Here is a 22,139-nt window from a genome sequence, read left to right as displayed (position 1 = left end):
CACCTTTTGCCGTGCAGAAAATGACTTTTTTTTATAACGGTAGGCTTTCGAATTGATGAAATCAATGGTGTTTTAGAGTATTCCTAGAGTGGGACAAGAGCAGAAAAGCGAAGCAGATTAATATAATAAGAACGAATTAACCTGATTTGGACTGTTTTTCCACTAGGCCCTTTAATTCGTCGGTTTTGCGTGACTCTTAACTATAGAAGAACAGCGATAGAGGATTTTTGGTTTCATTGTTTTCTTCTGCCATTCCCTCCATCTGCTGGAAAGACGTTCGTTATTAACCATAAAAAATACCCAACTTCATTGTAGGTTAATCCGAAAAAAACATGAGTTTGAGTCAAGTTTTAATTTATTTTTTACTTTTATTTATTTTTAGTTTTCTGTTGTGTGTCATGCACTTTCTATCATAGTAAACGCATTTGTTAAAATATTATAATACAATAATTTTAAGCACTTAATGCGAACCTATAGACGTCTCAGTTTAGCTCAATCACCAAAATAAAAAGAAAACAAGTGTTCAAATATTAGAAAATAGTAAAGCATTAAGCATATCGAAAGCGTGACCAACAGAATTAGGCTGTCATATTTCTGGAGAGTTGAACAATCATATCACAAATGATAAAAGACTAGAAATCACGAATAACTTGTTCCCATTCAACAAGTCTTGTTAGCAAACATTGTTATTTCCTACAAGAAATGTGAACTGACTCGTTATCTAAAAATGCTTATTATATAGCATTGCTTTTTGGCTCACACAAACATAAGTTTCAATCTTGCAAAGCGTATTTGCGAATTTTTTTTTCTATAATTGCATTTTAAAATACGTTCGTTTGTTCTCTTAAAATAAAATAGGGTGGGAACAGGTGCATATAAGGAATCACACATCTCTATAATCGTATAGGAAATCATTCAAAGCTACCTGTGCGTGTGTGATATTGTTTTTGTAATTAAGCGGTGTTTGTTCATCTTTAATTGTTCTTTGGTAAAGTCAAACTAGTGGAGTTAAATCAATATTCGCATTCGGAGTAAGTCACAGTCAAATATATAAGGTGTTATAAAAATTTCTTCCAATTTTGTTCTAACAATAAATACTGCTTTCTATTGAGCAAAAAATATGTACGACTTATTTTCCGTTCGCACCAAGAATGTTTAGAGAAGCTGACAAGTATAAATAATGTACATACCAATTTATGTTTGAAATTTGGAAAAGAATTCTGTATCTTTATCCTCGAAATGGTAACATTGTTCGAGATGTAACTAGGTACCAAAACCATCATCACCGATTTTACTATATATGTTACAGAAAATTATTTTTCTGTGAAACATGTGATTATTTTAAGCGCTCTTTTTAAATACGGATGCTATAAATATTTATATTTGTTTGATTGCTCGAGTGTTAAAATGTTTTCGTGGATATTTTCTTTTGAATGTAACATAGTTACTGTTAATCTTTATCTCAAACTTTAAATATAATCCCAATTCAACGGGCGCAAAGCACATTCAATAGCAGCCAGCAGATATTTTTGTGGTTAGTTTCTTTGTCATGTCGTCATTGATGATATCTATTTGTATTTGAACAATCTGTTTTTACAAAAGAATGTGTATGTAGGAAAGATGGGGCAAAGTCTGCATGCAAAGTTCAAAGGATTTTACTTGACTTATACCATTTGGTGACAACGGCAACAGGAATTGAAAAATGGTCTAATTGCCCTGTTACAAACCTTGCTCCGCCCCACTCTATAAATTGATATTAACAAATTCAGTAAGGTTAAAGTTAAGGTTTCGGTTCATTCACCTAGGAAATTACTTCAAAATCTTCCAGATCACGGCTATAGCTGCAAGAAAGAAAAAGAAAAAGATAAGGTTTTGTTATGATCAGTTAATGTCATCGATATGAAGTAGTTTTTAAACTAACTAAGGGAGAGTGTTGTAGATTTTCAGAACACTGTTCTAGGGGTGACAAAATTAACAATTAAAAAATTGTTGTTTGTGCTTAGAAATAATCGACAAGTCATCGCAATTTGGATGTGATATATACAATAATCTCGAAGAATATGTTGCTTTTTCATAGTTAGGCATTGAGTTTTGTTTTGTTATTTTAATATGGCATTCGAAAACCACTTTCGTTACCATCATACTGGAGAATCAGAAGAGAAACGTTCTTTTGTGGAGATCTGTAAATCACCACCGCGTGTCGCGGGGACTCTCTAGTACCTTCTAGTTAACAGCGCCCTGGCTCCTGATCTCAACGAGATTCACCGAAAAATCGAACAACTGCAGACTAACAGATCCGCCGGAAGGACCGATTCGCGGTAGAACTCTACAATAAGCGTAAGGAACCACTAGTAATGACATTTCACTGGATAATTGCAAGCTTTTGGAAGGAGGGCACCCGAGGATTGGATGGAAGCTCTACAAAGATGGCGGTCGGTTTGATTGCTGTACAGTAAAATTTCGTTATTTGCACCAAGCTTATCGTCGATTTTGAGAAAAACCTTCGTTAGTTGGACTGACCTGATTAGGCCAAAAGATGACCTGAACAACACTTGAGCTGGCTTCTATGAAATTAACGTAGTGATGGATTTTAAAACAAATAGTTAAATTTTTTGAATGGAAACTTTTTTTAACATATATGTGTGAACAAGACTCATTTATTCTATGAGTATGAACTCTCCATTAAGGCTTTACAGAATATGCTGTACCACTAAAAGAGCTCCTTGAGTACCGTCCAGCCTAAAAGATTTTTGCAACCGCAAATAGCAGTCATACAAACTCCTGAGGGGCTACGAGGTGCTACCAGAGATCAATGGCAATGTTTTGCCCTAATATTCGTGCTGAACTCAGTCGATGAACATAAACTCATACCAAAGTTCCACGGCTGCTTTTAAGGGGTTTCGGTATAATTTACACTGCCCTTCATTCAAAAGCTCCCTGAAGGATAGTGTTTATGCCACTTACGGATTAAATTTCGCATCCAAGGTAGTGTTGAATGATTGAATGAATACAGAAAATGACGAAATCCGTTAGAAAAGTTCTTTCAAGGCGTGTTGCTGCAAGACGTCAGCAGAAAGTCCTGATGCTTTCAACTAGATCAGACGAATTGAGTGGATGTAGGTAAATGTATGGGGGGAGGGGGGTTCGAATTTGGTTAAAATTTGCGTGACGTACTAAATGAATGTCGCCTTAGTGAAAACAGATCAGCTGAATTAATTAAGACCCTTGTCAAAATCGGCGATAAGCCTAGTGCAATTAACGAAATTTGACTGTAAATGCCACGGCATTACGTGCTCTACAAGGTGCTCTTCCAGATCTTAATGTCGTTTATCTTCAATAGTAAGAGTTCCGTGCTATCTAGACACTTTACACTTCAACAAAACCTCCAGAAATGTCGGGAGTAGAGCGTACCCATAGTTTTGTAAATTTTAGGGCAGCACACGATACAGTCAAACGCGAACAGCTATGGTAAGCAATGCACGAAAACGGTTTTCCAAATAAACTGACGCGGTTAACAATGAGTCAAAGACGCTCCAGAGAAAACAAGAGTTGTCTCTCACGGACAGTGACTATTGATGGCGATGAACTCGATGTGGTTGACGCGTTCAAATATTTGAGCTTTGGTAAACGTCGACAATCCGACAATGCGCAACGAGGCTTTCAAACTGGAAGTCTATTTTTCTCTCCGAAAAACGTTTCAATCAAGTAACATAAATTCCCCGTACAAAGCTGATGATGTAAAAAACGCTCTTCAGACCGGTGGGCCGGCCACGTTCCAACTGCAAGGATGTCGAACACTTCCGCAGTAAAATCTATTTTCTTCAATAACCCGCCGGCACCTGGAATAGAGGCATCCACAGTGCTAGATGGCTCGACCAGATTGAAGCTGTTTAGCGAGTTTCGAAGTCAGTCGTCGTAAGTTCGAATCACGGCTGTTGATAAAGAATGGTCAAGTCTTAAAGACGGTTATAACCCAAGGCTTTGGTTTTTTACATTCAAACTACTGGGGTTCAGGTTCAAAATGTTCAGATTAAAGAAGGTAACATTAGTAGAGCTTTATGGTCGTTCAGTGGGTTGAACACGTGGTTACTATGCCTTACGAAAGAACTTCGAAAACTTCTTCAACAGAGAAGCAGAATGTTGGCGACCGAAAGCGTTACGTTGGGCAGCCACACGATCAGCGGTTGAAGTGATTTGAGAGGGGTCACCTAAGATTGATGTAACTTGCTGAACGATTAAAATCTGTATGGTATTGGATCGGTAAGGGTCCATTGCTACGAATGTAGATTGAAATAAAAATATTTGTCGATTATTCCTAAGTCCAATACGGAACAAAATTAGGTTGGAAATTTCAGAATCTACTACCATTTAGCAGTACTTAAGATTTTTGCGTTATTTACTCTATCAAAAAGCAACGACTGTTATTTGAAAAACAGCATTATTCGCGTCAATCTTACCCCGATAAAAAAATGTTACACCGCTAGTACGCTAATATGGAATACCTTAACAACGTCAACTGAAATATATGTGTAGTCTTTAAAATATGTAATGGCAAAAGAAAACTCTCTGTCGAGATTACTACTTACCGACTTGTTGGTCTGCTATAGTTCGACATGGCGGAAGTTGACCGATTATTTGCTTCTCCATCGTCATTCGATTCTCCTGATTGGTACAGCATGCACTGATCTAAATAGTCAGACGTTAGATATGCTGGCAGATCTCCATCGTCATCATCCATTGGTCCATAGTCCTGAATGTCATCGATTTCCTCCTGCGTTTCTACCATACTCAACCACTGGGAGTTGTGATTGCGAAATTTTTCCAGCTAAAATCAAAACCATTAGTTATAATTAAGAAAAAAACTGCAGACAAACATCATATTCACCTTTATGCGTGAGGCCCACTCGTTATCACTAATGGCAATAATGTCCAGACAGAAATCGCACACCTTTCGTATTTCGGCATTCTTGTCGTGCATTAGATCGATCAAATAGGCCGGAGACTCAGTCTCCTTGATCATGTAAATCCTGGTGCTTTCGTTGCGCAGCACCTGCTGGAAGACGAATACGATCTGCAGCACCATTTCGTCGTCCTCCTGTTTGGCCTTGAGCAGCTCAATAAGTGACAGAATGACGTCCGCTTTGCACAGTAGCATAGCGCAGGATTCATCTGACGCACAGGTGCCAAGAAAAACGACTGTTTCCAGGACCAGGTCATCCTTATATTTACCTGAAAACAATTTACAATTTACAGCTACCCTACTAACACAAAGTTATTACAAACTAGTTATGGCAACCTATATATGACTAGTGCTGGTCATATATAGGATTATGCGACCAAAATTGCGAAAATTGTGCTGCTTGGGTAGGAATCAAAAAACTAATATACAGCAATATACAGTCTTCAAGGTACTCGAGTGTCGCCGTGATGCATACGAAACACATCACTCGATCCAACGTAGCTCTGATCAATCGCGTCTGTTTATCCGAAAAATTGTGTTCAAGCAATATCTGTCATAGCTGAACTCGATCGACTGTATCGTATGCTGCTTTAAATTCAATAAAGATGTGATGCGTGGACGTTGTACTCCCGACACTTCTGTAAGATCTATTGGATGGTAAAAATGGTTTGGTTTGTCCATACTGGCGTGAGGTTCTAAGAAGCCCGCCTAATAATTCCATACGAAACCTTGTGCTATCGGTGACAACCGGCTCAACAGGATCTGAGGGAATATCTTGTAGGCGGCGTTTACCAGCGCTACGCCGCGATAGTTACAGCAGCCAAGCCGATCAACCTTTTTGCAGATAGGTCAAACAGCTGCTTCCATCCGTTCCTTCGGTAGTTTCTCCTCCTCCCAAATCTTAGAAATAATCCAGTAGAGCCGTTGACAGCGATTCTAGGACATGCTTTTAAAGTTCTGTTGTAAAGCGTTTTGCGACGGCTTTGTTGGTTTTCAGTAACCCGATTTCTCGTTTGGAGCTGCTGGGAGATCAAGTGTTAGGACATTACTATCTTACATAGTGTAGAATACAGGTAATTATAACTTACATTGACTTGCCCCCATCAGTCGAATAAATCATACAAATGAACTGGTAATAAATAACATTGACACTTCCCTCGAAGAATACGCAAACGAAACAGACGGTGAGATAGAGGGAGACATTTGGATGTGCAGGGAGACGAACGACAACCGTGAACGAGGGTAAACGCCGATACAGGAGCGGACAGTTTTTAAGAAGATTCTTAGTTAAGTCAGGCAAATAGTCGAACGATTGGGATACGGGACCGAACACGACACATAGGTACACTTAGATTAAGTTCCGTTTCGCCTCCTTTTACAACTTCGTCATTAAAGTGTTCATCGAAGAACCTGTTTCCATCTGTCGACCACCTCACGCTCGTTTGCTATCAGACCCTCCTTCGTCTCTGCACTTGTCAGGTTTCGGTGTGTAACCCTTATGAGATGAGTTCCCCTTCTCGTCAAGCTTGTGCGTGTCATTAGATCGGAATAGTTGTTCTAATTCTTCACGATCACTGTCCTTCTTCTGTCGCTTTTTACTCCTTAAGATCGTGGTAAACTGGTTTCTTGCTCGTCGGTATTTGGTCAAGTTCTCCCTAGTGACCATGCTCAGATAATTTTTCCAAGCCATTTTTTCTCTCCATCGCTTTTTGGTATTTCCCAAAAAAAACAATCATTCCGATTACTCCGGGATCTAGATCCTCATCATCTAGATATAGCCTCTGCGATGGCCGAACATATTCTGTCTTCGAGGGTTGAAACACCTAACTTCTCGGAAGAAGGTAGTGCCTCATCCAGTATTCGCGCGTAGTTCTCGGCGGATTCCTGCCTAATGTTCAGGTGAGGACGGATTGACAGTTTAAAGCGCATATATACTGTAACTCTGTGGTGGTCAGAGGCAATATCCGCGGTTTGTAGGAAACGTAACTGCGTGATAGCGGAGAAGAACTGGCCATGTATGAGAACGTGGTCAATTTGTTTCTTTGTACGTTAGTCAGATGATCCCCAGGTGGTTTTGTGCATGTTGGCGGGGGAAAAAGGTCCATACTTCGGTTCACCAGGCCACCAGGGAAGCACGAAGTTTAACATCGTTAGCCCCTACCATTCATGTAGGCTATGAGATTCTATTACCGATGTCATTTCCTCCCCACCGATCCGGGCGTTTATTCCTCCGATGATGTCTTGATATCCCGTGGAGAACAGTATTCGTATGTTGCCTTCAGCCGCGCTTAGAACGCTTCTTTATCATTGTCGGGTCTACCTTCGTGAGATGCATGTTTGCTTCAATGTCCGTAGTAATCGTAGTAATCAGGTAGGTTTTCTTACTTACGCCGAGACACCACGTTTCTTAATTCATTCGGATTAGACGCAGTCGTGAGCCGCTCTTATATTGAGGAATTTAAACCCGCCCCTGACATGTGGAAAGACGCTTATGACTGGCGAAGTTACTCCTCGTGCTGACACTCAGCATTTACATGAGTGCCTCCTTTCCTGTTTCCATTGGGGTAGGTTATCCCATCTAGTGGAGATTGGATTCCGGTTGGTACCACGAGAAGGCAGGTGTAGGAGTTATAAGCTGGATAAGACGCTTAGGACCTTTGTAGACTTAGGACTTAGGCACTTCCTACTATAACATTCCCCGTTCACGGCCAGTCCGGAGTGAAAGAAGATCGTCTTTGACATGCACTTCTCGCAGATTGTCAGCCACAGCAGCACCTTCTTGGGGAACTTGGTGTGTGAAATGAACTTCATCGCGGAGCTCACTTCCTTCGTAGGGGAAGTAAAATACGAAATGCTGTGTCAGTCGTTGCCATCCAGGGTGAGATAGGTCTCGTCGTCCATCACGCCACGTCGCGATTCGCCGGGAAAGTCTTGACCATCTTATTCAACAGCTGCCGCTGCATCATTGCCTGCAGCTCCGAGACCAGTGGACGGGGCATGTCGCTTCATGATATGTATGTCCATGTTCACCAGGTACTTTTTCACTGTCTGGCTGATTGCACCGACCTCCCGACCAAGCGCACGCAGCGAGGTAGCCACTTTTCCCTCGGCCTTCCACTTCAGCATCCATTAGAACTTCTTGTCGCTCAGGGTCGTCGGCCGTCCGGAACCAGGCTTTCTTTTGATGCTTTCTTTTGTTGTCCAATAGTGCCAAGATGTTGTAGATGCCGGAACAGACGTATCCGGCGTCCACAAAGTGCCGCACGATGCCCGTTTTCGACGCAGCGGGGTACCGTTCTTTGAACATACCCACTTCGGAACGGAGAAGCTTCACTGCTTTCACCATCACGGTTAGAGTTCGACATAGAGCTGTAGAATTTTTTGGCAAGTAAACTAATATAATAACCTTCCATGGGAAATTTATCACACTCAATTAGCTGTTTTAGTTTTTTTATCACCATCCGAAAAAGTCCATTTTTTAATGCAAAAGTTACAGCCTCTTCTAGTCAAGGTTCGAACATACAATGACTGACTTGTTGGACCAGTATCATACCTTGAGGTCCACTGGAAAGACTACCATAGATTTTTATCACAGCGGAATATTATGAATCTACACGTTGATTTTTCATTGACAATTGTTATAAAGAATACTACACTGTATGTCGTCGTCCCGTGAATAATAACGAGTTAGATTAAAACCTCTCAATTCGGCGGTTCGATTGCAATAAATCGAGGAAGAGGCACAATTTGTGTCTATAAATGACCCAACCCACAAGATGGTGGAGTTTGAAGATGCATCGCTCGCTTAATAAGGGCGTTGTGCAGTCTCCTTTTGTCTAGCGCCTCTAGGGTTCAAAGATGCAGCGACCCACAAGAGTCAATAAATATCTTCTCGGAATATTCGGCATGGACCAAGGCGACGAAATAAGGACATGGAATGGAGACTTGGTACCTGGAACTGCAGATCGCTAAATTTCGCTGGTGGCGACAGGGTGCTGCTCGATTAGCTAGAACCCCGAAGTTTGGCATCGTGGGACTGCAGGAGATCTGTCGCAAAGGCGAGAAGGTGTGGAGGATCCGTGGCGGCAGAGTCCGATTTTTCCAGAGTGGTGGAGCGACTAACGAGCTGGGAACGGGCTTCGTAGTGTTGGGCAAAATGCAGGATCGCGTAATGGACTGTAAAGCGATCAACGAGAGGATGTGCGTGTTGAGGATAAAACGCCGTTTCTTCAACTATACCATCATAAACGTGCATTGCCCACACGAAGGTATACCCGACGACGAGGAAGAAGGATGCGCAGCTGGAGGCAACGTACGACAGCTGCTCACCACGGGACATCAAGATCGTCATCGGGGATATGAACGCCCAAAAAGGCAGGGAAGCAATGTATAGACCGGTGATCGGGCCCCATAACCTGCACACCGACACGAACGATAACGGCCAGCGATGCATCAATTTTGCGGCTTCCCGAGGCTTGGTGATCAGAAGCATCTTCTTTCCTCACAAAGATATCCACAAGGCCACCTGGAGATCACCTGACCAACGAACCTCGAACCAAATTGACCATATTCTCATCGAGAGGCGGTTCTTCTCGAACATCACCAATCACGGACTGCGGATATTGACTCGGACCACCACCTAGTAGCAGTACATGTGCGCTCAAAACTATCGACGGTGTAAGCCTCGCGACAAAGTCATCCTCCTCGGCTAAACATGCGGCAACTAGACAACCCGCGAACTGCCGAAAACTACGCGCGCGTACTGGATGAAGCTCTGCCTTCCTCTGTGGAGCTACCCAGCAAACCACAAATCGTATATCAATATATGAAAATCATCTTTAATGTCGTTAAACAAAATCGAAATCGTACACAAAGCTTATTAAACCGCACCCTAGTTTATATTCAATCGTACAAAATGATGCCGACTGAATTACATACGATTTTCATCACAGAATTGTATAGGATTATGGAACTAATCATGTTGAGTCGAATCTCATCGTATACAAATACTTATGAATGTGAATTGTTTACGAATATCGCCTCCAAAACAGTACGCATATGCTGGTGCATCTAGCACGACTTTTCAAGATATATATCGGTACATATTTCTCATTTTTCACTTTGATATACGAACGAAAATGTTAGCTGGGTAGATGCTTCGACCCTCGAAAACGGATGGAGTAGGATACGCTCGGCCGTCAACGAGGCCGCAACCGCGGTGCTAGGTGTGGAAACCGAAAAAAAGAGCCTGGGAAAACTATCTGAGCATATCCACGAGAGAAAATTTGGCCAAGTATCGACGAGCGAGGAATGAGTTGACTACGATCCTGAGAAGGAAAAAGCGCCAGAAGGAGGACAGAGATCGTGAGGAGCTTGGACAACTATTCCGGGCTAATGATTCCCGCAAGTTTCACGAGAAGGTGAACCAAACTCGCAAGGCCCACACACCAAATCCTGACATGTGTAGGGACGAGGGAGGGGATCTAATCACAAACGAGCGCGAGGTGATCGACAGGCGGAAGCAGTTCTTCGATGAACACCTCAACGGCGATATAGCAGCAGGAGACGCAATGGAAGTTAACCTCGGAGTACCTATAACGACAACAGCGTACCGGCGTCCCGATCTCGAAGAGATCCGACGAGAAATCGGTCTGCTGAAGAATAATAGAGCCGCCGGAAAGGACCGACTCCCGGCAGAACACTTCAAAAATGGCCAAGAACCGCTAGTAACGGCACTTCACTGGCTGATTTCAAGGATTTGGGAAGAAGAGAAACTACCGGAGGAGTGGATGGAAGGCGTAGTCTGTCCCATCTACAAAAAGGGCGACCGGCTAGACTGCTGTAACTACCGCGGCATTACGCTGGTCAACGCCGCCTACAAGGTGCTCTCCCAGATTTTGTTGCGTCGTCTATTTCCAATAGCAAGAGAATTTGTAGGGCAGTATCAGGCGGGCTTTATGGGGGCCCGTGCTACTACGGATCAAATTTTTATTCTCCGACAAATCCTTCAGAAATGTCGAGAGTACAACGTGCCCACGCATCATATTTTCGTGGATTTCAGAGCAGCATACTCACACTACACACTACATACAGTTTTCCGGACAAACTGACGCGGCTGATCAAAGCTACTCTGCAACGAGTGATGTGCTACGTGCGCGTTTCGGTCGGGGACACTCTCAAGCCCTTTCGAATCGCGCAGAGGGTTACGGCAAGGGGATGGACTGTCCTGTATGTTATTCAATATCGCTATTGAAGGTGTGATCCGGCGAGCGGGCATCGAAACGAGGGAAACGATCTTCAGGAGTAGCCAACTTCTAGCCTTTGCAGACGACCTCGACATCATTACTAGAAACCGTGGGACTGCGGACGTAATCTACGCCAGACTAAAAACGAAGGCTAGGAGGATAGGGTTACAAATTAATACGTAGAAAACCAAATATATGGTAGGAAGAGACTCCCGAGAAAGTAACGTTTGCCTCCCACGGTCAGTGACTATTGACGGCGATGAACTGGAAGTGGTCACCGCCGACAATAATACGAGTAAGGAGATCCAACGACGCATTCAAGCTGAAAATCGAGCCTACTTTTCCCTTCGCAAGACGTTTCGATCAAGGAGCATACGCCGCCGCACTAAGCTGACGATGTACAAAACGCTAATCAGACCGGTAGTCCTCTACGAACTTGAGACAGTAACTTTACTTACGGAAGACATACGTGCACTTGCCATTTTTGAACGAAAGGTGTTGCGGACTATTTTTGGCGGAGTACAGACGGAAAGCGGAGAGTGGCGGAGACGTATGAATCACGAGCTACAGGTACTGCTTGGAGAGATTCCCATCGTACACCTGGCGAAAATTGGGAAACTACGGTGGGCCGGCCACGTCGCAAGGATGCCGGACGACTGTGTAGTGAAATCCGTTCTCTTCAAGAACCCTACCGGCACCAGGAATAGAGGGGCTCAACGTGCTAGATGGCTCGACCAGGTTGAAGCCGACTTGCGTGTGTCGAGACGCGCAACGAATTGGCGACGAGTAGCCCAGGACCGAGTACAATGGAGAGGAATTCTTGATGCGGCAAGAGCCACCCCGGCTCTCGGCTCAATAAGTAAGTAAGTAATTGTTATGACACATTCCAGCGTTACGGGACACAATTAGCAACAATTTTACTTTATAAATAGGTTTTTGTTTCACCAAATTTTTGGCAAATAGCTCGAAAAATTAGTGAACTAAGGGAACTTTACTTTCGAGTTATATGGCAGAGATTTGGTAAAATAAGGGAGCTGATTTGCGTGGTGGGCATGGTGTCCCGTAACGCTGGAATATGTCTTATTGGTCCGTCAAAGGGTGAAATATTCAGGTAAAACAATCTAGATGCAATTTTGTTGTATTGAGGTAATTTAAGTGTATCAAACTAAATAGTTAACTACGTAAGTTTTTGGTAAAAACCGTAGAACATTACCTGGTACTAGCATATTTCGAATGAGTGGAATGAGGTTGAAGTTGTGGATAATCTGTGAGTAATCCAGATCAGGCAGAGCAAGGTTTCCCAGTATTCCAAGACATTCCACAGTAAACTCTTCGTCATCACATTCGGTCAATATCTTGGCCAGATCACCGACGAAATCCTGTAACGAGAAATACAAGCTGAAGAGTTAGTATTCAATACAGGATCTCAGCCGTTCATACCACGAAGTGCATGCGCAGTGATTCGTGTAGTGAAATGTTTCGTATCAACTTCATCATCAGAGTGTCTTGATATTTGAACGCCCGGGACATCATGTTGTGAAGTCGGTTGTTCTCTATCATCAGTGCTGCATTCCGTTTGTTTAGGGCTAGATTTATTCCAAGTGCAATCAAATCCGGATCGGACTTTTGGTTTAGATTTAACAACAGCATATCGGTCACAACCGGAATGCAGTCTGTATAAGTGAACATTGACTTTATCTTGTCGTCCAAACTCATGTGGTAGAGAATTCTAGTAACTATTTCATGATGCTTGTCGTCGCTCAAAAATGTGACTAGTTTTGGTAGGAAACCGACTCGTATCATTTTCGCTCGCAACCGTGCGTCGAATGAGAGATTGAACAGTAGTTTAAGCGTCACTTGCACCAAGTCTTTTTGAGACTGCAAAAGACGAGGCAGTTTGTCCACTATGTTCAGTTCGTACATTTCGTCTTTGTTATCACGAACAATCGAAAGTTTCTTAAGGAATGTAACGACCAGCACTAGCAGGTCAAAGTTTTGTCGCTCCAATGCTTTCAGTAACATTTTAACAATGTTCTTTTTGCGCATCTTTTCCTCTAGTTTAACATTTTCAGCAATATTCAACAATAAATAGAATGCCACCCTCAGTAACTGCTCCTGCTTTTTGGCGAATATCTTAAATTGTTTATTAATCTTATCATAATCATCCTTCTGTTTCTTCGGATCGGGTTTCTCGCTATCCGGTGACTGGTTTGAGTTAAGGCTGTCATTCGAAGCCGTTGTTTCTCTCGACAATTGCTCATGATAGCTGTTATTTAGATTGTGCGCTTTTACTAGCGGCGAGCTCATATTTCCGTGATAACTGGACCAATTGCCGGACTTCGGCCGCTGTTTGAGCTCCGGTATTCGTCGCCGCGGTGGTTCCATTTCTTTGGGCTTTTCTTGATCAACGATTGTATCCAAATATTCGGTACTCTTATTGACCTCCTTTTCCTTTTCTTTGGCTCCCTTTTCTCCGCTACTGCTGCCGCTGGGCCCTCTACGAGCATCCAAATCATTTTTCATTTGATCGTACCGACGCAACTCGTAGTCGATCACGTCCATGCATAATGAACCGATCTGTAATAATGTAATATGTAATGCATTACCGACTGGTAAAGTGTTGTTTACAAATATGATAAAATGTCGGCTTACCTTATAGTTCACAATTACCGAATGGAAATTGGTGTATGTGGAGAAACAGAAAAAGATATAGATTATGTTGGTTGATAGATCCAACGAACGGCGCCAATCTTCTCGTAGTACGCGGGATAAAGCACTAAGCACGGCTTCTGAAAAGAAAATGACAAAAGAAAATTCAAATCGGTTACTCAATGCGATGATCGTTGCATGCTATCTGGTCAAGTTCAAGCATTGAGTGCTGCTTATATGCTTCGACCGATCAATTATCATCATTATCCTATTGGTGTATTGCATTTTGCTTTCGCCGCTCGATCCACCTGCCAAACTTTTGATCCAGGTTAAAAGCGTATCATTGACTGGTACCGTTACACATATGTCCATCGTTTCATTCATTTCGATAGTTTACGTAATCGAGGTTTATACCTAGTATTGTTTTGTTATTCCGTTTTTCAATCTTGCTTTTGCCTTTCTCTTTGCCATTTTTTGCGACTCTGATAGGTTTTCAGTTTCCTTCCCACTATTCACTGTTAAATTTTTAGTTTTTGTTTTGAAAAATGTAACTGCTGATCCTATGTAGTAACGAAAAAATTGTTCGTGTAATCACCTTGAGACGAATAAAAAACATTGACTCTTCCGATGCGTTCGAGTTCAAGTTTTGACCAGAATGTGACCAAAATTGAGTTTTGTAACAACCTTTCATACTGCCAATATGGGATTTAAGACGAAGAAAAGCACGTAAAAAATCACTTAAAAATATTCAAAAGTGATTATGTGTTTCTAAACCAAATTTTGTTCAATTCCTAAAATATCGACATATTTTTACACAAGATTTAAAAAATTGTAGGTACATTGCAACGTAGATAAAAGCATTCCTGTTCTATATAGTCACGTTTTTGAATGATCAAGTTAAAAAAAATATTGTTCTTAAAATAGTTTTTAAAATAGCAAACAACTACCTAGAAGAGTTAACATTTGCTGATCAAACAGGTACATATAAATCCATTCCAAGCAAACGATAGGTTTTGTTTGCTTATGTGTAATGAAAGGCGCATAAATTAGCAATTCTCTTCTTTCGCTCAATGCGCGCACACAAAACTATCGTAGGTAATCTAAATCATAGCTATTTTTTCCGTTCCGTTTTTCATTCAATGTTTTATAATCGAACAAAAAAAAAACACTCACCATTCTTTTCCAGTTCGCCCAAATTATCTGGATCGCGGGCCAACTGTAGAATAAGCCGCGAGCCCCTGATCTTCTCCGGTAGGTCCTCGTACAGTAGCTCAATGTACTCGTCGATGTTACGGATCGTGGCTTTCTCTGTTTCGTGTGGACTTACCTTGCCGGAAGCAGAGCGGGACGATACACGCAAACCGGAAGCACCATTCGATGCATTACTACCGGCCGTTGAAGTTTCCACATTTTTACGATTCTTTAGGTAGTAGATTATTTGTTCAATATCGGAGAGTTGCGACTTGTGAATGAGATCGCATTTTTCCACCACTTCCCGAGCCAAAACAGCTGGGTCAGTTCTGGCATTTAGTGATTTAAGCCGTATTATCCGCTGGCAGTCCTGAAGAATATTTATGTAAATGTTAACGTCACTGCAGTATAGAGGTCAAATGCTGTGCACACATTTCCTTAATTTGTATAACGAGACCTTGATTCGGCTCAGTCACCTAGGAGTTTTTCATTTGCACATACACAACACACCTGCTTCCATTCATTCGTTCTCTTCTTACACACGAATTATGAGTCATTCATAGTTGCAAAAGATTGTTTGATACCTTTTTATCTTCAAGCATTGGGTCTCCTGGTTCACCGAAAACAGCGGCCTCCAATTTGTAGTTGACGATGAGGGCCTTTTCTGTAGGATGCGGTTCGATGGTTCCACCCTTCCATCGTCTATTAGTTTTATATTTAAACATTACCAATAAACACATGCAAGACAAGTAGAAAAAAAATCAATAAAACCCTCGATGAGGTTTGTCGATTTTGAAGTCGTATAAAATGAAATCGAAAACTTACTTTTTGATGTACTTTGCGTCCTCGGATTGCATCCTGCTGTGGCCACCGCCGCTGCTGGACGGGGTTCGTAACGCGGTCACGATGTAATACAGATAGTGGACCGTAAATAAAAATAGTGTCAAACCTGCTAGCCAATGGAAAATGCTGGTCAGCATACACAACACATCACCGTGAGCACCAGTGCCAAACTTGACGCTCTCTTTTCGTTTCGAACTGCTTATAGCGCATACCTAGCATGATGTGGGTTTGAGTTTGACGGCTGATGGTCTCATGCTCTTCATTGCCTATGGCAATGTTGAGCTTGAGAGTTATGTTTTGTATTTTGTTGGGGGCCATCGAGCTTTTTTGACAACCAACCCAACCAACATAACTATACGAAAGCTACAAAAGAAGTTTACGCTATTTTCCGCATGAAAGCTTTGAAAGTGATAGAAAAGGTATCCTACTGTACAACCGACGACAGAGTTAAGGGGAATTCGAAGACAAGCAATTTGGAATGAGTTCGCCGTCGAAACAACCAATTTTTTGTTTGCTGCTAGACTTCCGTTTATTTTGATCATTCTGATAAATACCAATCTGATCAAGGCAAAAGTATGAAAAAACATACACCCGTCGCACATTAGGATAAATTAAAAAAAGTAACACACTAGTAATGCACTCAAGTCGCTACGCGAAGGATACGAGGCACAGAGAACAGACTACCAGGTAATTGACAAAAAGTGTGTAAAAGGTTTTTATGTAATCTACGAGTAATTCTTCAATAGAGCACCCCTCGAGCTGTAAGTGGCAAACTAAATCTTGATGTCGCTGCCATCGCTGCTATGTAACTCCAGCACAAAGAAATATTGATAAAGGTACATGAATATTTTTTGATGCGTTTGGCAAACTATTTCTGGAGGGCGCTACCGACAGATTTTACACACAAAAAATCGATTACTTCCTTCGAGCCTGTTAATCTGTTCTCTGTGTACGAGGTGCGTAAAACAAACCGCGGAAATTCCAAAATTCACGTAAATTCCGAAATTCGCGTAAAAAAAACCGCGTAAATTCAGAAATTCGCGTGAAAAACAAACCGCGTAAAAAGCGATTACATGTATTGTTAAACCCTGGAAGACATTTTCCAGTTTTGGTTAAGTACTTGTTGAGTATTACAGAGTCCCTACACCCCTATGGAAAAAATATATTTTTTATGTCAAACATAGTTAATAGTTATAGCATAAATTATTCAAAAAATTTCCGTCTCGTAATAGAAAAATATATACAACAATAACAGAAAGTTCCCAATAAAAGCAGTTTCTATGATTTAAGCTCTTAATTCACGCTTAAAAGGACGTAAGCGAAATTGAGGGAGTCTTTTTGGTGTTTCTCTGTCTTTCTTCACTTTTTCGGCGACATTCCGCTTATCGAATCAGTGCCAAATTCAGGAGTTGTTTCCACGTTTCTCGGACTTGGGCTGCCGCTCACCAGTCGTTCCTAACACGAGGCACTACGGGGTCTGCCTCGAAGTCGTCGGCCTCTGTCGGATTCTCTGCTAAAAATTGTTTTTGCTGGTCTTTCATCCGGCAAAAAAATAAATGACTTATATAGCAAATATAGCGCGGATTTATTTGGTCTCTCTTCTGGTTATTCTACACGTACATCTACATCTCTGCCGCATTTCTACACCTCGCCTTTGGTAAACACTACAAGTCAATTAAGCTTAAGCTTATCACCGGTCCGGGACGCCTACCACAACGCGATATGGAAACCCCTGATCCGCCTAGCTCAGTCGAGCCCGCCGTAGACACCGAATTACAATCGCAATTGACTCGTTCCTGCCGTCCAAGTCGTCCCGGCCCTGAGTTTAGTGCTGGTGAAGGGGTTTTCCAAGCCGCGGCTAACTAGTGATATCGGCAACCGATCCATGCAAAGCTGAAGTGTTGAAGTGCGTTGGTATCTTATCTTATCTTCTTATCTAATCTCACACTAACGCAGCCAATACTTGAAGGCATCCTTGAAAATGACGATTCCTTTAGTCGATAAATTTTCTTCTCAACGGCCAGGCCTAATGTGCAGCATGTACCGCAGAGAATTCCAAAGAATCAAGTGGAATTAGAAATGATACCTAATTCCATTCAACTCTTTGAAATATAGGGGAAGAAAGGAAGCGTTGACCTCCCGTACCAAATGCTTTCCTTGAAGATATTGATCAATTTACAGACTACATTATGCCTTCCATAGCAATTATCCTATCAGTAACGGTATCCATCGCTGTGACGCATCCTCAATTCCCAGGACATCAACCGTAACAACCCAACAAACACTTTTGTTGAATAACAGCTTATTAAGCGATTGTTGCCCGGTAATTGGCTATACAATGGTTGAATAAGCTCCTATTCAAAAAAATGTTTGTTGGGAAGTAATGCTGCATCTGCTACCTCGAATGTCCTGGTATACTATCAAAACGTTGGAGGAATGAACAGCTCTCTCGCTGAATACCAGTTAGCCTTCAGCAATTGCTGTTATGATGTATACGTCCTCACCGAAACCTGGTTGAATCAAAATACGACGACAAGCCAGCTGTTTAACGACACTTACTCCGTTTACCGACAGGATCGGTCGCGTTCAAATAGTTGTAAAAGTACTGCAGGTGGCGTTTTGTGAGCTTTTCGCTCAAGTCCTGCACAGTTAATCCTCCCAACAGTTCGGCAGTTGAACAATTATGGGTCGCGATTACCACTGTTGACGATACTCTTTCTCTGCGTAGTTTACAGCCCTTCCGACCGAGTCAACGACGAAAACTTGATGGGCAACCATCTTGAAGCTATCAATTGGGTTGTGTCGCAATTAAAGCCTAGAAATAAAATTGTTATTTCTTCGCCATTTCCTGTTTGTTCTGGTGTTTCACAAGGAAGCCACCTAGGACCGTTTTTATTCCTGCTGTATATGAACGACGTTAATTACATTTTGAAATGCGTGAAACTATCATACGCTGACGATCTAAAGCTATACCATACGATAAAGCAACCACAGGATATGAGTTTTCTGCAGGAGCAGTTGGAAAACTTCGCTAAATGGTGTCAAATTAACCGATTGTCGCTGAATGTGTCTAGTGCTCGGTAATTTCATTTGGACGAAAACATTCACTATTCCACTATGACTATGCCTTGGCAGACGTACGTTTACTGCACAAATCCACAGTTAAGAATTTGGAAGTTTTAATCGATGCAAAATTAACATTCAAGGATCCCATTTCATACGTGGTGGCAAAAGCTTCTTCACAGCTGGGCTTTTTATTTCGTTTCGCGAAAAAATTTAAAGACATCTACTGCCTGAAAACACTCTATTGTTCAATTGTGCGACCTGTACTGGCTGGAATACGCGTCTCCCGTCTGGTCTCCTTATAACCAGAACGAAATTCAACGTATCGAAGCTATTCAGCGAAAGTTCATCCGCTTCGCTTTACGTCATTTCAGATGGACGGATCCACGGAACTTACCCAGCTATAAAAACCGTTGCATGCTGATCGGCCTGGAATTACTAGAGGAAAGACGCAATGTGGCAAAAGTATGCTTTATTGGCGATCTTCCGCAAGAAGAAGAATGCTCAGAATGCTGGATATCAATATACGACGCCGCAATCTACGATATAACTCGTTTCTCAGTATTACTCCAGCTAGGACGAATTGCCATCAGGAATTGATTGCAGCATCTTACGTTCAAAAACGTCAAGAGCTCGTCGGTCGCTCTCTTTCAACGTCCACGCTTCGAGGCCGTATAGAGTACCACCGGAAAAATTAGTGTCTTGTGGAGCGCAAGTTTTGTACGGAGTTGCAGTCTCAGCTGGTAATCCGTAATCCGTAGAAGGCCGTTACTTCACAACTCACGCCGTTGTCACGTCACTAACGTTCCAAGGTAAACAAATTCGCCGACCACTTCAAAAGTATTCCATCTATCACCACCACAGTTTCAACACCCGAAGGGCTGTCACGATTTCTACCAGCCATAATAAGCCTTACCCAGCAGCTCCCTTCTTAAAATGTGTGTACGCTTCTTCCACAGCTCTAAGGTTAACACCGATGATAATGATGTCATCCGCAAACCCTAGGAGCATATGAGAATTCGTGATGATGGCACCGCTTCTCTATGCGCCTGGCTTTCGAATAGTACTTTCTTTCCAATGCAATGTTGAACAGCAAATTCGCTAGTCCTTCAGCTTGCTTCAAAGTATCTAACGTCACAAACGAGTCCGATATGTCTCACTCGCTATCCTGACGCTTCATTTTGAACCATCAAGGGTAGCACGCACCCCATCGACATCTGTATATCGAGCTGCAGTGAGCGTCATTGCTATTTCATTTTCGCTCACGCTGAGATGTTGGCTGCAAAAGCATGGTTGCCTGTCGATGGGGTGGTAGCACGTATCCATAGCCTGATCCAGTTTTGTCGGAAAACCATGTTCAAGCATAATCTGCCCAGCTCATTTCATTTAACTGAATCGTACACTGCTTTAAAGTCTATAAACAAATGGTGAGTCAGCAAGTTAAATTTCCGGAATTTACCGAGGATTTGTCGCAAGGAGAACATTTGGTCCGTCGTGGAGCGTCCCTATAGAAAACCACATCACTGGTATTCGCCAAAAAAGGTTTGTTGTAATGGCCTCAGTCTGAGAAACTGATGCGCAGCTAACTAGTGATATCGGCAACCGATCCATGCAAAGCTGAAGTGTTGAAGTGCGTTGGTATCTTATCTTATCTTCTTATCTAATCTCACACTAACGCAGCCAATACTTGAAGGCATCCTTGAAAATGACGATTCCTTTAGTCGATCATTTTTCTTGTCAACGGCCAGGCCTAATGTGCAGCATGTACCGCAGAGAATTCCAAAGAATCAAGTGGAATTAGAAATGATACCTAATTCCATTCAACTCTTTGAAATCTAGGGGAAGAAAGGAAGCGTGGACCTCCCGTACCAAATGCTTTCCTTGAAGATATTGATTAATTTACAGACTACATTATGCAGCTTTGCTAATAAAGGTTAAATGATACTCGGGACCCTCGGGGATGAACTCATGGTTTTTAGACCAAAAGCCAGGCTGCAATAGGCCAAGGTTATAGCGCCTTACTTCGCTCTCTGAAAATCAAATGAATGAATAAAAGAGAAAGCAGATACTTAAATTATCCATTCAATACCAAATGCAGCCATCCTCGGAGCCACGAATCTACTTACTTAGAACAAAATCTTGATTCGTCGTCAAATCTATTCCCCACTCATTTCAAGTTTCCTGATCCTGCCAGAAGCTTGGCTTGTGCAATGTTAATTCCATTCCGCTGAGTTTTTTTGACCGTGGTCTTGAAGTTCTTCCCACACTACACGTATCAGCACTCGATTGGTTATCTGGTAGCAAGTATATCAAGTATCACTAAAAGTAACTTTTTGCACTCGTGTCGCCGAATCTGTTAGCAAAACCGACCAGCAGGACGGTTTGACTCTACACCCAAAATACTGAATCACTTTATTTTATCCAAAACTAAACACTAATTTTGAATGCGAAATGTTATTTTTCTCGAAAAATAAATTTAAAAAATCGGACGTGAAAATTTTCGACGTCCATTCACGGCCACGGCTTAGTTCGATCTTCGAAGTGTTGAAGAGCATTGGTATCGCCGACAAAAGCGGACTAGAGGAAATCTGTTTCTGTTTCTGTTTGCAGCACAAGGTGGGGCAGTTAGAGCAAAGTCTGTCCAGGGCTGAGATAAGGTGGTTGTGATAATGATAAAAGAATCCGTGCGGATTACGCTAGCGCCATAATGTGTTGGTGATTATGGATTAATGGGCGGAAGAAGAGTGACAGAACTTGGCTCGTTATAATTGTGTGCTTGGTCAATATAGCATAAGATGGCTTGTACTTATCTTGTTTTCTCCTTCCTTTGTTTGTTTCCTCATCTTGTTCGTAGTCAATCTTAATTAAACCTAAAGCAGGCTCCACGCCGGCCGTCCTCTCCATCGTTGTCACCAGTGCAATCATCTGTGGCTGATCTCTTGCCTCCCCTCACGACAACATTGTTGCCGTGAGAAGAAGCGATAGAGATCAGGCAGAGAAAGAAAAGGAAAGAAAAGAAGAAATTTTTAGTCAACATGTTGATCGCAGTTTTCGAGTTAGTAATATCACGAGAATTCTATGTCTGTCCATCACCTATGCTACTACCGACTAACTACTCGCTAGGCTGGACGCTACTCATCTCCCAAATACCCATGTCATCACGATTGACCCAGCGCTGTTCAACAACC

General features: G+C 42.2%; 1 protein-coding gene across 2 annotated transcripts; it reads right to left on the bottom strand.

The window, feature by feature from the left end:
- Positions 1–389: 389 nt before the first annotated feature.
- On the bottom strand, positions 390–16,136 carry LOC128742178 (kinesin-associated protein 3). 2 transcript variants are annotated; one of them, XM_053838478.1, is made up of 10 exons: positions 15,871–16,136; positions 15,630–15,747; positions 15,028–15,415; positions 13,858–13,994; positions 12,646–13,782; positions 12,419–12,584; positions 4,886–5,229; positions 4,587–4,825; positions 1,802–1,841; positions 390–1,743 (listed from the first exon to the last, which is right to left on the bottom strand). In XM_053838478.1, exons 1-9 carry the CDS (start codon positions 16,023–16,025, stop codon positions 1,802–1,804), a joined length of 2,724 nt encoding a protein of 907 aa, XP_053694453.1. In that variant the 5' UTR covers positions 16,026–16,136; the 3' UTR covers positions 390–1,743. The 2 variants fall into 2 exon arrangements, with proteins under 2 accessions (XP_053694453.1, XP_053694535.1); XM_053838560.1 differs by lacking the exons at positions 390–1,743; positions 1,802–1,841 and adding an exon at positions 4,477–4,516.
- Positions 16,137–22,139: the final 6,003 nt, after the last annotated feature.

The sequence above is a fragment of the Sabethes cyaneus genome, chromosome 1 (genome assembly GCF_943734655.1).
Source record: "Sabethes cyaneus chromosome 1, idSabCyanKW18_F2, whole genome shotgun sequence".
Taxonomy (NCBI): domain Eukaryota; kingdom Metazoa; phylum Arthropoda; class Insecta; order Diptera; family Culicidae; genus Sabethes; species Sabethes cyaneus.
Note: the sequence above shows the minus strand (reverse complement) of the source record. Positions and strands in the feature narration are given on the sequence as shown.

Coding starts and splice junctions, on each gene's coding strand:
- LOC128742178 (XM_053838478.1), bottom strand. CDS start 16,025: ATGCTGACCAGCATTTTCCATTGGCTAGCAGGTTTGACACTATTTTTA. Junction 13,783..13,857: donor CGGTAATTGTGAACTATAAG/GTAAGCCGACAT, acceptor ACATTATTACAG/ATCGGTTCATTATGCATGGA. Junction 12,585..12,645: donor CACTGCGCATGCACTTCGTG/GTATGAACGGCT, acceptor TTCTCGTTACAG/GATTTCGTCGGTGATCTGGC.